The sequence below is a fragment of the Chelon labrosus genome, assembly GCF_963514085.1.
Source record: "Chelon labrosus genome assembly, chromosome: 1".
Classification (NCBI taxonomy): domain Eukaryota; kingdom Metazoa; phylum Chordata; class Actinopteri; order Mugiliformes; family Mugilidae; genus Chelon; species Chelon labrosus.
Genome location: NC_140337.1, coordinates 2,169,269 through 2,186,663, shown reverse-complemented (window position 1 = coordinate 2,186,663; position 17,395 = coordinate 2,169,269). Strand labels below are relative to the sequence as shown.

The 17,395-nt window shown below is 45.1% G+C and overlaps 1 protein-coding gene across 1 annotated transcript; it reads left to right on the top strand.

Moving 5' to 3' along the window:
• Window positions 1-557: 557 nt before the first annotated feature.
• Window positions 558-16,894, top strand: LOC311486661 (myelin-oligodendrocyte glycoprotein-like). The gene is made up of 4 exons (XM_084542606.1): window positions 558-2,994; window positions 15,367-15,744; window positions 15,874-15,963; window positions 16,709-16,894. Exons 1-4 carry the CDS (start codon window positions 2,979-2,981, stop codon window positions 16,792-16,794), a joined length of 570 nt encoding a protein of 189 aa, XP_084398732.1. The 5' UTR covers window positions 558-2,978; the 3' UTR covers window positions 16,795-16,894.
• The last annotated feature ends 501 nt before the right edge of the window (window positions 16,895-17,395 follow it).

The following is a 17,395-nucleotide window of genomic DNA, read 5'->3' as shown; positions in this document are numbered from 1 at the left end:
TCTATTAAGTCCCATTGTAACTAATTTTGGTTGCAGTTCCACCAGATTTCCACTGGGGGCGATCGCCATGAGTGCAACATGAATGGGACTCTATGGAGCTAAACGGCTAAATGTGTCTCTTTCACCCGATTGTCGTTGAGAAATCTCAGATTTGATTGTAGGTTTTGCAAGTTCAACATGGGTTATAGGTCAAAAGTTGAATGAACGAGAACTTATGTCCTTTCGTTTTCTTACAGGTTGAGTTGTTGTTGCCCATAACACGCTAGCATTGTGCTAATGAACGCTGATTGGTCAGTGAAGGACTGATTACGACTAGATCCCGCTTGACGGTATCGTGGCATCCGAAGCGGGACCAGAATGTAAAGGCGGACTTTTTCGCCCAAGTTTTTTTTTTTCGGCCCGGTCTTTTAAAACAACAAAACAGAAACTCTTCTAGCACGATTATTTACCCGTGTCAGCTGTGTTGTCCATGCCTCGAGAGAAAAGAAAGTGCAGAGCGCGAAAGCACCAAAGCAGTGACTGAAGGATTGCCGTAAAGCAGTATCTGGTCGTACGATGTGTATGACGTCACTGACATTTTAAAATACTTTTTAAAGCAAAATAAGTGACTCTAAAAAATCTAACACCCAGCAGTGTGTCATTTCTTTGCAACTCCTTTCAAATTCAATATTCAAATTACTGCACAAAAAATTATATCCTGAGAAAAGTGGATTTTGAGGGGTACTGCTCCATAGACTGCCATTCATTCTGCACTCGTCCTGAGAGCGCCCTCATATGGAATCAGAGTGGAACTGCAACAGTTCAGAACCCGGAAGTTCAGTGAGAGTGGCACTTCTCCCCATATTAGACGTTCTCTGATAATACCTTTTTGAAAATTACGCACTATGGACGTAAGTGCATAGTGCTCATAGTGCATGATATCGAAGTGTACTGACGAAAGTACGCCATTTGAGACACAGTCATAAGACTTGCACCGGCTTCTTTAAAGGCTGACGTATGGCAGCATTTTGGATTTTTTGAGGATGGAGGAAAGATCGACAAGACTTTCACCGTTTGTAAGGTAAATACTAAAAAAAATTAGAGAAGGTAATTCATCTGTTTTTCTTTCTCTAATGATCAACACAATAGTAGGAAATGATTTGCAAATTCTGAGTAGCAAACTCATATTTAAGAATCTGACCAAACTAAAATATGTGTGTGTGTGTGTATATATATATCACAAAATTTAAAGTCACGCATGGAAATGTACATTAAAAAAAAAAAAAAAAAAAATCAATTAATCGTTAATCGATTAATCGATAATCGTTTTAGAATCGAATCGTTGACCTCTGAATCGGAATCGAATCGAATCGTGAGGTGCCAAGAGATTCCCACCCCTAGTATTAATGCTGTGTGGTTAACATGTCTGTTTTCTTTTTTATTATGTAACCTTTACGTGACATTTGTAGCCAGAAGAACTGGATTTCTGAGGATGGCCTACCGAATGCTAAAGAAGACTTAATGATACGCCCATTGCATTAAGTGTTTTTCACTGCAGACCACAATAATGAAATTTTGTTTGGACTGGTATTACTGCATTCATGGTTGAGGTCAAGACTGTGAAAGTGCATGAGACAAGAAAGACACCACTGATTGACCTCAAAATTCTTTCTTTTTCTAATCCCTATCCGTGCTTACGTACTGCTAATTGTCTGCAGATGCCTCACATAACCACCTCAATCAGAACCCCATCAAAGAGGCAGTCCTGGCTAGATTTACGCCCTGGGCATATTTTAGGAATGAAATACAATTTATTTGGAAGCAGTTTGTGTTGTGCGGCCTGGGATCAGTCGATCCCTCGCCCCCCTCCCCCTTGCCAACCACTGCAGTCGCAAGTTGATCCCCTGCCCAGCTCCCCCTTGCCTCTACTGACACACACAACCATTGACTGTATACCTGTATGACTCTCAGCAGCAAGTTGACGTGACAATGAGGGCGCCCCAGCGCCCACTCCACTAACTTGACATGGAAATGAGCTGTAGTGTAGAAAACTGGCATGTTTTGTTTTGAGTTTTTTTTTTGAGGGCGCTCGTGCCCATAGCAAAAACCGGCCCTGCAATCATTTGCAAGAATTAACCACATCCAGCTGTGAAGCATTCAAATTCAACTCAATTAAATTTTATGTATACAGTGTCAATAACAGTATCATCTCAAGACGCTTTACAAAACTCGGCCTGAAACACTCAGTAAATAAAGTGCAAAGTTAAAAAAAAGGTGGTATCAAAAGGTAGTATCATCAAAAGATCATCAACAATAACATTTCAAAGAAAAGTCTTTGACATAACATTTTAAATAGAAAATAAAATAAACTTTTTTCAGAACTCAAATCTAAATTAGTTAACAGAGTGAAGAGACTGTAATTCTCCAACTATAATGTGACTGAGCCAGCAGTTCATTTAGAAGGATGACTAAGGTGTCTAATGTATAATACCATATTGTTGTACTAATACAAACTTCGGTAAGCTGAGGTAAAAGATTTCTTTGTTTCCATATTCTGAAATCAATACTTTTCCATGACGCGCAGACTTCAACTGAAGAGGTCGACTTCATCTGACCTGACCAATCATCTGAACCCCTGTCGTCGGTTCAAGGAATTGAAACTTTGAATCCTCATTTAATTTCCGGTTCAGGATGGCCAGGAGGGCTGTAGAGTTCTTCTCTCTTTCAACAACTTCTACCAGTATTCCTTTGAGTGAGGCACCTAGATTGGTGGTCCTTTCGCGAGCTGCAGGGGATTAAAGAAAAGGAATAATTAGTCAACTGCCTCACAAGAGGTCTATGAGGTAAGTGGACAAAATGAAAAATATAAACCTCTGACTCACTTTCTTTTTTCGACACTTTGACATGGTGTAGCCTCCGACTCCAACACTGAGGATCAAGAAGACAGAGAATACTACGAGTGGGATGAGTCTGCTCCGACGGATCAAACCTCCTGATGGATGAAACCAAACAGAGGTGAGACTGACTGTGACTGGATACCTCCAGACACACAACATGAACATGAGTCAGCTTTAATAAGAATCCAGTAGTGAGTTTAATCCTAAAAGTCCCAGAGTTATGCAGACAGTAAACACTGATAGAAAACGACTGGTGGGGAGTTACCAGTGATAAAAAAAAACAGGGCAGGTGGACTGAGACACACTTTCTGGTATTCAAAACGATGCATCTCAGGTTAATCTGCATAACATCCTCTGATTGGTGAGTACTGGGTTGTTAACACAAGGACACCACCCAGAGATGATCTGAAATAAAATCTAAACGCCAAACTAGTAATTTAGAAACTAAAGATGATGAAACGGCTTCAAGAAAGCTCCCAAAAACTGCTTTGTTGTTAGAGATGCCATGACAACATAGAATATTCACAAACCCCGAAAAGCTTTTCCTTTTCTTTTTAACTTCAGTTTTCGTTATTGCCTCACCTTTATCATCCGCCTCCATCTCTGGATAAGATGTGAAATCTCTTGGATGCTGTGGTGTCGCTGTTGTCACAGTTTTGGCAGATTTTGCGTCTAGAAAAACAAACGATTTTAAAATGTGATTCCGAGAAGAACATTTAAAGAAGGGTGTTGCTGTTTTTTAAACACATTTCAACCTTAATTTGGACATAAGCTACAATCAGTTAAACTCACCAACAACTAGATGAAGAAATGAAGACTGTGTTGTCCCCTTTAACTTTGGGATGAAACATCTGTATCTTCCTGCATCTTCAAGCGTCACATTAGTAATTTTCAGCGATATGTTGCCTTGTGTCAGGCCATCCGTGAATAACTGCGTTCTCTGCATGTATGATGAGATCTTCATGTCCAGGTCTTCTCGTAAGGCCCGGTACAGATGGACGTATCTGTCTCTGCTCAGTCTGTTGTTGGGGTCAGGCTGGACGTCAGGCTTCGACCACTCCACTGTCAGACCCTTCACATTTAACCTCGGTTGCACGTGACACGGCAAGATGACATCATCCCCTGGGGCAGCTACGATTGGCTGAAGTGATCCGATCACTTCAAACTGACCTGAGAAAAAGGGGAAATACTTAGCTTATTGATAACATAAAAAGACTTTCCATACATTCATGCACAACTTTTGAGAGACGCTGAGATTGAAAAGTAGACAATGGTGTGCCACTTCAGCTCCAACAACATATCCTGATCTCACCACCTTACGCCATTGATCTGCTTCTACTTTATGGACATAAATTAAGGTCTAGACTAGTCAAGACGAGCTGAAGATCGTTCATATACTATAGTTTAACTCTAGACGAACAGAGTTAACTTGTGTTAACATCTGTATTTTATTTATTGGCTGTGTCTCATCACCTTACTGAGCTCTAAACTGAATCAGACTTTATACAGAAATACTGTAACAGCTGTGGTATAAACACACACTGATGGACTTTCCCAGAAACTACTTTTCTATCACTTCAATTGCCTTAAATAGAATAGAACATACTCTTTTAAATAGAATTTAAAAAGATCATTATTACAGTTAATTGAAACTTAGTACTATTACAAAATAATAATAATAAAACAAATCTTAAAAAGAACACTAAACATACACACTGACAAAATATTAAGTACACTGGTGAAAACAAATATTCTAATACAACAGTTGTGCATTAAATCGTCCTTCGTGGCTGTTCTAATGTTCAGAAGATGTTGAAACAGTGTCAGAAAGGTGGCAATTCATTCATTCATTCATCTTCTATACCCGCTTGGTCCTGTTAAGGGTCGCGGGGGTCTGCTGGAGCCTATCCCAGCTGTCATCGGGCGAGAGGCAGGGTACACCCTGGACAGGTCACCAGAGACAGACAACCATTCACACTCACATTCACACCTACAGCCAATTTAGAATCACCAATTAACCTAATGAGCATGTCTTTGGACTGTGGGAGGAAGCCGGAGTACCCGGAGAGAACCCACGCAGACACAGGGAGAACATGCAAACTCCACACAGAAAGGCCAGCCGGCCCATGGATTTCGAACCGGTGACCTTCTTGCTGTGAGGCATCAGTGCTAACTACCTCGCCACTGTGCCGCCCGGTGGTAATTCGATGGAGGATCATTTCGAACGATGTAATTTGTAGTGCTGTTAAGATGGATTGAATTAAACATCAGTGCTACAAACCACATCCTCAAAAAGTTAAAATGAATAAACAGCTCTCTCAGTTATTTGAAACTAATGCTGAGTACTATAATCTTCATGAAGATGAACACATGCACAGATGATTTCAATTATATCATATCAAACAAAAGAGATTATACACCGATACACAGATTTTAGATCTATACTGGCCGTGGTTACTTGGCAACTATGTGTAAAGTACGTCTCCAACCAATCCAATGTAGCTACAACAACAGTGAAACAAATAAAATAAGGCTTACATACACACACGGGGTACGTTTTTAACAAAATAAACATTTAAATTGTTAGAATTCAACAACACAGATGAGGCTACGTGTTGTATAGACTGCAAACTTACCTTTAACGAAGGAGAAAAACAGCAAAACGTTGACGAGAATTAAAGAAACACTGGAGCTGAAATGCTGAATACCCATGTCAGCAAGACAACGTGCGACAGTCAAACTGAGCAGATACAAACTAAACACAAACCATATCGACTGAGAAAGAAATAGGGAAATCCCCAGGGCAGGTCACCACGCAATCACAAAGACAGAGACAGACAACTGTAGCGGGTTTGACTTGTTGTAATGTTGGGGTGCCAGTCAGAGTCAAGTCTGACAACGTAAAATAAAACAGAACAAAAAAAAATAGTCAACCCACACAAAATAATAACCAGGCAGATCAAATACATCCGTAAAGCACAAAAGCAATCAACCAACCCAGCAATGTGTTTTTCACCATGTATTTCACACTTATGATCAACAGTGCCAAAACAAACAAACAAAAAAGGGGGTGCGCCTTAGTCCGTCTCTTAGTTCCAGTTCAGTCCGGTTGGGAAAGTCTGTTTCGGGTTTTACGCAAAATCACAGTTCAGTCCAGTACATGCGCCCCCACAAAACAAGAACTCAAATGTCCGCTCCGGGTTTTACCGCTGCTCCAACACAAAATAAGGAAACAACTCAAAATAACGAAAGTTACGATGTAACTACGGTTCTATGAGTCCCGGATGACCGCCAGAGGCGGTGCTTTAAGCACTGGATAACTCCGCTTGCGCTAGCGCATGTCGAGTACGAATAACAACAACGTCACCTGTGACCCCTGCATGACCCCCGGGAGGCTATATCTTCCGGTGTCAGCAGGTGATCAGCTCCCAAAATCTTCACGTGAGCGCGCAAGGATTCTGAGTGACAGAGCGCTCTGGCGGTCATCCGGGACTCATAGAACCGTAGTTACATCGTAACTTTCGTTCTATTTCGTCCCTCCTGACCGCCAGAGGCGGTGCTTTAAGCACTGGATGACATATACCAACAGTGTCATGAAGAATCCCACAACCCACCTAGTAATGAGGGGTTGAAGACCCAGGGCAAAGGACCACGCCCAGCGGGTGGGGAGCGGCCACATTAAGCCGGTAATATTGATGAAAAGTACCGGGCGAAGACCAAGAAGCTGCTGCACAGATGTCATCCAGGGGTACGCCCCTCAGGGCAGCCCAGGACGTGGAGACACCACGTGTGGAGTGGCATCTGACCCCCGCCGGCAACGCTCGACCGTTGACCCTGTAAGCACAAGAGATGGTGTCCACAATCCAATGGGAAAGGCGCTGTTTGGAGAGGGCACAACCCCTGTTATGCCCCCCATAGCAAACAAACAACTGTTCTGTCTGCCGCACGTGTGCAGTGGCACTGATATAGGCAACCAGGGCCCGCACAGGACACAAAACACGCAACCCATCATCAGCCACTGGGGGATCAAATCGCGCCAGGTGGATAGGACGGTTGACATGGCCACGGGGCAAGGTCTTCGGCAGAAACGCAACATTAGGCCACAGGGTCACTCCTGACCCTTCAGGCCCCCAACGCAGGCAGGACTCGCTGACAGACAAAGCATGTAACTCCCCCACCCGTTTCGCTGAGGTGATAGCCAGAAGAAAGGCTGTCTTTAATGACAGCCACTTGAGGTCAGCCCGGGCGAGAGGTTCAAAGGGCGAAGAAGACAGGGCCTCCAGCACCAGGGAGAGGTCCCACGCTGGAACCCTGGGGGGGACAGAGGGCCGCAGCCTCAATGCCCCCCTCAGAAATAGAGACACCAACCGCTGGCTCCCTACGGTAGCATTGTCTATCAGGTTATGCTGCCAAGAAACGGGGCGTGGCCCATGTCAGCAGGCGCTGGGACACCTGCAACAGTTGTGCCGACTTGGTGCTCCCCTGATGGTTGATCTGGGAGACCACTGCCTTGTTGTCTGACTGAACCAGCACATGTTTCCCCTGCAGGTGCTGTAGAAAATGCTGGAGTGCCAGGTGGACAGCCCGCAGCTCCAGCACATTGATGTGCCGTGTGCAGTCCCGACGAGACCAACGTCCTTGGGCGGATCTGCCACGCCAAACTGCACCCCATCCTAACTGGGACGCATCTGTTGCAACCGTCTCTCGGAATGAAGGAAGGACCCCCAGAGGCGCACCCCCCAGTAGGAACGCCCTGTCCTGCCATGGCTCCAGGGCGCGGACACACACCCGAGACACTCTGATGAGCTCGTGCTTGTGAAGCCTCTGGTCCAGACGGAAGCTGTTCAGCCACATTTGAAGCGGGCGGAGCAGCAACAGGCCGGAAGGTATGGCAGTCGATGCGGCCGTCAGTTTGCCCAGAAGCTGCAGGAACTGAATGTAAGGCAGCCGCCTGCCCCTCTTGAAGGAAGGAAGGAGCTGGAGGATGTCGTTCACGCGCTTCTCTGACAGGTAGGCCTTCATGGCAACTGAATCCAGAACCAGACCCAAATAGGCAGCCCGCTGAGTGGGAACCAGGCAACTTTTTGCAATGTTGACCCTGAGGCCCAGTCGGGACACATGCGACAGAAGACGGTTGGTGTCCCGAATCACCTGGGCCCGGGAAGGCGCACACACCAACCAGTCGTCGAGGTAAGGCAGGATCTTCATGCCCCCCGCCTGCAGAGGTGCCAAGGCCGCTGCAACACAGCGGGTAAACACCCTTGGAGACAGGGAGAGCCCAAAGGGGGGCACCCTGAACTGGTAATGGTGGCCCTGGAAGGCAAACCTCAGAAAGGCCTGATGATGAGCAGCGATTGGGACATGGAAGTATGCATCTTTGAGATCTATGGAAGTGAACCACTCGTTGGGGCTGACTACACGCTGAACATCTGCTACAGTCAGCATGTGGAACGGCAGAACTTTTAAGTACCTGTTCAGGCCTCGCAGGTCCAGGATGGGTCGAAGTCCGCCATCCTTCTTGCCGACCAGGAAGTACGTCGAGTAGAACCCCCCGGGATGAAGGAGGGGGTCCACCGGTACGATGGCACCCTTGTCCAGGAGGGTCGACAGCTCCTGGGTTAAGGTCTGGGCCTTGGCAGGGTCGCCGATAGAGGTCATCCTCACCCGGCCGAAGGCAGGGGGCCGGTGTCGGAATTGCAATTTGTAGCCCCGGGTCAAGGTGGAAACTACCCAGGGATCTGAACAGCAGGCAGCCCAGTGGCTGAGCTGCTGCTGGGAAAAGCATCCAACAACCGGCCCCGTGGCTCTAGCGCCGCTGCCCCCGGGCCCCGAAGGAACCGGAAGAACGGCGGTCGGGCTTGGAGGCCTGCTGCTGACGAGGTGAGCGTCGCACGGTTGAGCGAAAGTCATCCGCCGGCTTCTTTGCATCCCGTCGCGACGGCCGCCGACCACCCCGGGGAGGCAGCTGTGGAGGACGTGGGGGAGCAGATGGAAAAGCCCTCGGCCCGCTGGAGGTAGGCGTTCTCTTATGCAGGCCTGCAAGCCGCCTCCTGGTCTCATTGGCCTCAGCCGTGCGGTCCAGTGCATCCAACGCTGCAGAGCCAAACAGCTCACCAGGTGTCGCCGGCACCCTGCGAAGGGCCCTACGAGTCAGGCCTCCGTCAGGGGTGATTGGGCCAGCCAGACGTGTCGACGAGTGTGGACGAGCGTGGACATGAGTCGACCCAATTCTCTCGTCTGGCAGGCAAAAGTCTGCACTGAGGCATCGCAGATGTCACGGACGGAGTCATCCACCTGAGCCCCCTGCAGAGAAGTCGAGAGAGCCAGAAGGAAGTGGGATAGGGTGTTTCCAAGGCGGCCGATGCGCGCTGCCGTGTTGTAAGCTTTACAGACGTAATCATCCGTGACTTTACACTGGGCAGAAGGACACCGGGGATCCGACTTCATTGCCTCATCCGGAGACACGATCAGGGCAGCAATTGCAGGCTCCACCGATGGCATGTGGAGAAGGCCAACTGTCTCAGCACCCTCCATGGCGGCTAAGGCCCGCTCGTCCGACCCTGGCCTGGTGAGGGCTGACGTGTCTCCCCAGCAGGAGTGCAGCTCCTTCAAAAAATCAGGAGAGTGTGGCACCAAAGTCTTCGCCGTTGGGGGGTTGCGCCTGTAGAAAGCGCTAGGAGCCTTTTGCTCACTCGGAGGATCAAGCTGCAGGCGCGCCAGGGCAGCTCGGATGATTGCCTCCATGGAAGAGTCCTCAGAGCCCCGCCGGGAACCCGAGGCTGAAGAATGTGAGGAGCCCGCCGCCGTCGGAGTCGCCAACTCAGCCTGGGAATCATTAAACTGGCTGGACGAAGCTGCAATGGAGATGGCATCGTCCACTGGCAGCGGTGACCCCTGAACAGCTGCACCAGCAGCATGTGGCATCCTACCAGCAGGCTGCAGGCCAAGAAGAAGTGCCTTCATCTCCTCCATATCAGCTGCCAGACGGTCAACCTTAGAGGAGAGCTGATCGTCTGTCTTCCTCCGTCGTTTTCCTGCGGGGACACCATCCACACCCCGTGAGGCAGACCTCTTCTGTGCATCCCGACAGGAATCCGCCCCCCCAGACTGGAATGAAGGCAGGCAAGATAGTGGGTCCAGTTGGGCCAGCCTGGCCAGCCTTACTGATCTTGGCATGATGGCACAATTTATGCAGGCTTCATCTGTGATGGCCTCCCGCAGGTGATCCATGCCAAGACAGGACACACACCGATCATGGCCATCCTCAGGCTCCAGGGACGCCATACAGTTGCTACAAGCATGCTCCATCCGGGACCGGATGGAGAGGTAGCCAAGAAAAATACAAAAAAGACACAAAAAAGAACACAAAGTGTCACGTTGCCGGGACGGAAACGCCAACACCTTGAAACGCCAAGCCAAGTTGGGAGAGGGGGCAGGTGCGCAACCTTCACCAACAAGGTCAGTAGTTTAACTTTTTTTTTTTTTTTTTTAACACCCAACTGAGCTTGAAGAGGGGCTGAACCCTACCTCAATAACACAGTTGAATCCTTCAATAATACTGTGAACACTAAAGAGAGAACACAAAACAAGCAGAGATTAGCATAAAACAGCATCATCCTGCTAGTAAAGTTGTATGCAATGCTGGAAGGTGAGGTGCGGAAACGCCACCAAACCAGCCAGCCAACTTTACAGAGCAGGTAAACATACAGCGTGCAAATCGCTGGCGACAGCCTCTGGGAGGACGAGCGTCTGCCCGTTACTCCCGCTACAGAGGCACGAGACTGCACAAAGCCAGCAGCACGCCAGTGATAACCATACCAGTACAATTGAATGGCTATACTCTACTTACGTACACCTCAACGCGCGGTCACGAGAAGAATGAAGGAGCTGATCACCTGCTGACACCGGAAGATATAGCCTCCCGGGGGTCATGCAGGGGTCACAGGTGACGTTGTTGTTATTCGTACTCGACATGCGCTAGCGCGAGCGGAGTTATCCAGTGCTTAAAGCACCGCCTCTGGCGGTCAGGAGGGACGAAATAGAACCAGCGTCTCTCGTCGCGGTGCAACAAACGGCACATACAAAACAAAAATGCACACCGGGTACTCACGGTACCGAAGTTTTTTAAGTAGTCAGTCAGTCTGTCAGAGTCGGACTTGCTCCACTGGAACGGTATCTCCCGACTCCAGAGACAGCTGATCCGACAGGGAAATAAACAAATCCAAGCGGCGTTCGTGCCGACAGAACTCCAGCGAGAGGAGAGAGGATTAAGTGGACCGCTGTCACTTTCCTCCTCCACGGACTCTCCTTCTACGTGGTCAACTCACCGGGGACTTGCACTCATCATAAATGCTTCCTGGAGGACGGATTCAAACTGCGCGGGAATTGGTGGATTATTTCTATTGGAGTAGGAGATGAATGTGGGTGGATGACGGAGGAAGCCATGTATGGAGGTGTGTTTTGAGATTATGACTTTGCGGGCGCTACACAACAATTCACACTCGCATGCGGTGGAAGGACGGTGGGAGCACGGACGTAATTGGGGGGGGGCACAGGGGACGTGTCCCCTGCACTTTTTCAAAAGGCCGTTTTGGCCGCTAAATTTTCATATAAGCTTTTGAAATTTACAGCATAGATTTGCATTCTAAGTTATAAAAATGGTTTGTTAAATATCTTTGTGGTTTTCACAGTGAAAAATCTAAGTTTTTCCTAATCTGATTTTATGTTGTTATGTGGTTTTAGGTCCACTGTGTTAATACAGTATGTCAGAATGAAAAAATAACAGTAAAATCACACCTGTGAAGTTATCCTGAAATGAATGCAACAAGGCAAGGTAAACTGTTTTTAAGATGAAATATAAGGTAAAATCAAAAGTAGTAAAAAAACGGGCAATTATAGACCTCAGAGGGTTAAAGGGCTAAAATCCTCAAAATGATGGAATTTATGGTAGTTTTGTAAAGTGCTGAAGTGGTTTAAGAGATTTATGCAGAAAAAATCAGTTAATCAGTTAAGTTTTTATAGCAGTGTTTTGGAAGTGGACATTTTTGTGTCCCAAGAAGATAGAAAATTTAAAATCTGATGCTACACAAAAACTAATAATGCATTCAATTTGAAAAAACAAGCTAAATTACAGGCGCAAAGAGGAAGGAAGTCAAGAGTAAATATTTAAGAAAAACTCACCGCCCCTCAGGTATCGTGAAAATCAGATAAACCGGTCTGCTTGTGTTCACAGCAGTAGAAGCAGGGCATTGTGGGAAAAAGTGAATTCCTCAGATATAAACTCAAAAAAGGAGGAAGTCTGTTTTTTCAATCAGTTGTGTTTTGATTCTTTGATTCTTAGAATCATTTCAATTTGTAAAAAATGAAACAACAATTTGATTAGGCTACTTATTTGAATATTTACTTTTACACCCAAAGCCGTTTAGCACCTGTAACTCAACCATGAAACGAATTCACAGAAAGATATTGAGATCATACCTGTCAAGTTTTGGATTTGAAAATAAGGGAAATTTTCCGGCGCCCGCTGCAAGCAGTCCCACCATGCCAACCAAGCTCCAGTATCCCTTACATCAGGGGTGCCCACACTTTTTGGCTATATATATATATATAGTTATCACAGTGTTAAAAGCTCAATCCATCTTTGTTTTTATTTTTATCAAGAAAAATTTTAGAAAAATCGCACTGTCTCTTTAAGAAAGACGGTAGTTTTGAGTTGTTGTTGAAGTTGTGCGTGGCTGCGGATGTGTGCCGCTGAACGGAGGCCATGTTGCGAATATAAAGTAAAAATAAATAAATATGAACGTTTGTCTTGCTGTTTGTTTTGGAGGTGCGACAGATAAATGTTTTAGACTAACACCTAAAAAGAAAAAAAAATCAATGGCACGCGATCTACCCGCACTTTTTCTCGCGTTGTCACTCATCATCTGACGTCACACACTAACCTCGCGACAGCTGCCACCTACAGTACCTGTAGTAGGCTACTGCAGGTGGCAGTTATCGCGAGGCTACTGACAGAGCTCAGATTGGGAATGTTTTTTGTTTTTTTTTTACTCCGCCTGGGCCCGGGATATTATTATTTTTTAATAACGCAGGTTAAAATACGGGAGATTTACGGGAAAATACTAATACGGGAGGACGGCGGGAAAGAAGGGTAAAATACGGGACTTTCCCGGCCAAAACGGGATACTTGACAGGTATGATTGAGATGGAGATTAAATGCCATTTGTTTTCATTTTTGGACAGGTGTGAAGAAGAATCCCAAAAATCTACTAACCGTTAACAAGATTTGAACTACGGACGGCCGATCACCAGACTGACGTGTTACCCACTAAACCAATTAAGGATGATACTGAAGAAGCAGTACTACGATATAAGTAAAGGATAATGGATGACACTTCTACAAATTTAATGCACGCATTCTAGATGGTAAAACGGCCCAACGCGAAGCCTTAGAATGTAACCTGCGTTGTGTTGAACCTGCGCGATTCAGCTCTGCACACGCCCGGACTCGAACCAGCAGCACCTCGGATCGGGAGGCAAGCGGGTAGTCTAATGGAGTGAAGTCCATTATCCCGCTTATTCTACTGTTACCAACATGTTAAAAATGCCTTTTTACAGTTTAATCGAAGAAATGAACACTGCATTGAACTGCAGTCAGATGTACAACGTTTTCAGTAGGCCAGCCTACCATTGTTGCAGAAATCACATATAAGAAGGTATCCCTTCGATTTCTGTTCATTTTCGCAAATTCCAACATAACGAAGCGAGAAACGTCAAAATCGTCATGAGGAGATTCCTCCCAAACTGCCCAATCACGTCTTTGAACTGACGTCACGAGGGTGGGTTTCCGTTCGTGCAGTTCGTGGTAAGCAACTGCAAGATCTGACTGCAGGCGAAGACTCCCACGATATTTTAAGGTCATGTGACATGGTGACGTGGTGGTAAGTCCCTCCCCAGCTGACACAAGTCGGACAGGATTTCTAACTAGTATGCATTGCGTCCATCCCAGTATGCATTGCGTCCATCCCAGCATGCATTGCGTCCATCCCAGCATGCATCACGTCAAGTCAGATCTGCACAGATCTGCATTAAGTCGAACGAGCCTAGTCCCTATAAAGGCGGGGAGCTACCTCTGGCCCCACCTGATAGGGTGGTGCTTTGAATGTAGATGCCAGTCTGGGCTATTTTTTTTAAAACTGAATTGAATTGAATTGAATTAGTAGGTGCGTTCGACTTCATGCAGATCTGTGCAGATCTGACTTGACGTGATGCATGCTGGGTTGAACAAGTTCATTTTAACCAATCATATTCGAGGTCTATGAGCATGAACAACCCAGCATGCATCACGTCAAGTCAGATCTGCACAGATCTGCATGAAGTCGAACGCGCCTAATGATACGCCCATTGCGTTGAGTGTTTTTCACTGCAGACTACAATAATGAAGTTTTGTTTGGACTGATATTACTGCATTCATGGTTGAGGTCAAGACTGTGAAAGTGCATGAGACAAGAAAGACACCATTGATTGACATCAAAATTCTTTTTTTTCTTTTTATAATCCCTATCCGTGCTTACATGCTGCTGATTGTCTGCAGATGCCTCAAGTAACCTCCTCAATCAGAACCCCATCAGGAGGATTTTCAATCATATTGAGAGGGGTGATGTAAAAATGAACAAAATATTCAGTGGTGCGTTTCTTTTTGAAAATTTGTGTGATTCCTTACACCCAAGACTAAACATTCTCAGTACTTTCTATCTTCCCTACCCTGAATCTGCCCTGTCACAGACTTTTAGTTTCATTTTTAAGGAAAGTTGCAAGCAAAGCAAATGCTCCTCAGTTGCAGGTATTCCCCTTTGTGGGTCAAATAAAGGTTTTTCTTGTCTTTAAATTGTTAGTCCCTCCTGATGAGTCATGACATCACATGACCTATGAGGAGCTCATCGGAATGACGAGGCGGAGTGGGAGTGGTTGTCTGTGTTAGAAGGCGGTGGGGGGGTGGGGTCCGATATGGTTGTGTTTAGTTTCTGTCTGCTCTCAGTTTGACTGTCGCACGTGTTCTTGTTGACATGGACGTTATGGATTTCGGCTTCAGTGTTTCTCTCCCATCGAGTTTAATTCTCGTCAACGTTTTGCTGTTTTTCTCCTTCGTTAAAGGTAAGTTCGCAGTCGATACAACACGTAGCCTCATCTGTGCTGTTGAATTATAACAATTGAAATGTTTATTTTTTTAAAAACGTACCCTGTGTGTGTATGTAAGCGTTATTTTATTTCTATGTTTTCACAGTTGTTGTAGCTACTTACTTTACACATCGTTGCCAAGCAATCATGGCTATAGATCTGTATATATAAATCTGTGTACCAGTGTATAATCTCATTAGTTTGTGCACTTTGGCAAGTAAATATGTTCATCCGGGTTTGATATGAATCTGCATGAATGTATGGAAAGTCTTTTTATGTTATCAATAAGCTAAGCATTTCCCCTTTTTCTCAGGTCAGTTTGAAGTGATCGGATCACTTCAGCCAATCGTAGCTGCCCCAGGGGATGATGTCATCTTGCCGTGCCACGTGCAACCAAGGTTAAGTGTGAAGGGTCTGACAGTGGAGTGGTCGAAGCCTGACCTCCAGCCTGACCCCAACGACAGATTGAGCAGAGACAGATACGTCCATCTGTACCGGGACTTCCGAGAAGACCTGGACATGAAGATCTCATCATACATGCAGAGAACGCAGTTATTCACAGATGGCCTGACACAAGGCAACATATCACTGAAAATTACTAACGTGACACTTGAAGATGCAGGAAGATACAGATGTTTCATCCCAAAGTTAAAGGGGACAACACAGTCTTCAGTTCTTCATCTAGTTGTTGGTGAGTTTAACTGATTGTAGCTTATGTTTCAAATTAAGGTTGAAATGTGTTTAACTCATTAAAAAACAGCAACACCCTTCTTTAAATGTTCTTCTTGGAATCACATTTTAAAATCATTTGTTCTTCTAGACGCAAAATCTGCCAAAACTGTGACAACAGCGACACCACAGTATCCAAGAGATTTCACATCTTATCCAGAGATGGAGGTGGATGATAAAGGTGAGACCATAATGAAAACTGAAGTTAAAAAGAAAAGTAAAACCTTTCAGGGTTTGTGAATATTCTCAGTTGTCATGCCATGGGTAAGAACAAAGGAATTTTGAGGAGTTTTCTTGAAGCCATTTCATACAGTTTCATCATCTTCAGTTTCTAAATTACTAGTTTGGAGTTTAGATTTTATTTCAGATCATCTCTGGGTGATGTCCTCCTGTGTTAACAACCCAGTACTCACCAATCAGAGGATGTTATGCAGATTAACCTGAGTTGCATAGTTTTTAATACCAGAAAGTGTGTCTCAGTCCACCTGCCCTCTTGTGTTTTTTGACAGTATGTGAATATCTTTGGTAAAAATGTGTACAGACAAAGTATGTATGTGTATTTTTATATAATGTATGTGCACGCCTCTCTTTGTGTAATCTTCTACATGTATTTAGATGTAGCAGTTCTCAGTTTTAGAACATATAATTTTAATAACACAATGATCAACTCATGTTTTTTCTAACTCACCTTAAATACTTAATGTGTTTGTTGTTATGCTTAAGGAAAAGAGCTGTTGATGGCGGTTTAATATTAAATATAGGTCAATTTAATGGGTCTTTATTCAGAAAGTCCACATCAGAATGGTCTGATATTTCCTGGGTGACTTCCTGAGTGTTGAACTTTAGTAGCAGTTGTAACTATTGCTTTATTACTATAAGTGATTGTGTTCTTGATTGTTGGGTGTTTTTTTTGTTTGTTTCTTGAGCTATGGGCTGTGTGTGGAGTGTGAGCAGTTTGTTGCAGGGTGCAGCTGAACTGATCATCAGGACCGGTAGAGTGGACGGTCAGTGATGATAAACCAGTATTGTTAGTGTTGCAAAACAAGAATTAATGTTACATGAAAAATGTAAAACTTTGTTAGTTAATTCTGGGTTTCGTGTTGGTGATTTCATTGCAGGTTTACAACCAAACTAACATAATTGACCAACTGAGTTCAACAGACGTGTGTGTGCAATAAAACATGAAAAGAGACAAGTTGTATCTGTTGTACTTTTTCTGGTAACCCTTTCAGAGGGGAGTTTAAATAGTAAAAATCTGGACCCTGAGGTTGTGTATTATCAGGGTGAAGTGAAATTAGTCTGTAGAAACTGGCTGTTTCCTGTTAATTGCAATCTGAACTGGTATGGAAAAGATCTAAAATATAAAACAATTAAAGGGGCTCTTATTTTGAACTTCCATATCTGAATAGTCTGATATTTCCTAGGTGGCATTCTGAGATTGTATACTATCAAGGGGAAGTGGAATTAGTCTGTGGAAACAGGGAGTTTCCTTTAAATGTTAGATTTTATTTACATCTTATTGACTAATTTGACACAGTCCCACATTTCTATAGTTAGTTACCCTTTCATTGTAATTCAGTGTAAAATTATTGCAAATAATAATTTGTCATTAT

Excerpts from the sequence above, each read along its gene's own strand:
- LOC311486661 (XM_084542606.1), top strand. Across the intron at positions 15,745-15,873 it reads AGTTCTTCATCTAGTTGTTG|ACGCAAAATCTGCCAAAACT; the intron begins GTGAGTTTAACT and ends TTGTTCTTCTAG. Across the intron at positions 15,964-16,708 it reads GATGGAGGTGGATGATAAAG|CTATGGGCTGTGTGTGGAGT; the intron begins GTGAGACCATAA and ends TTGTTTCTTGAG.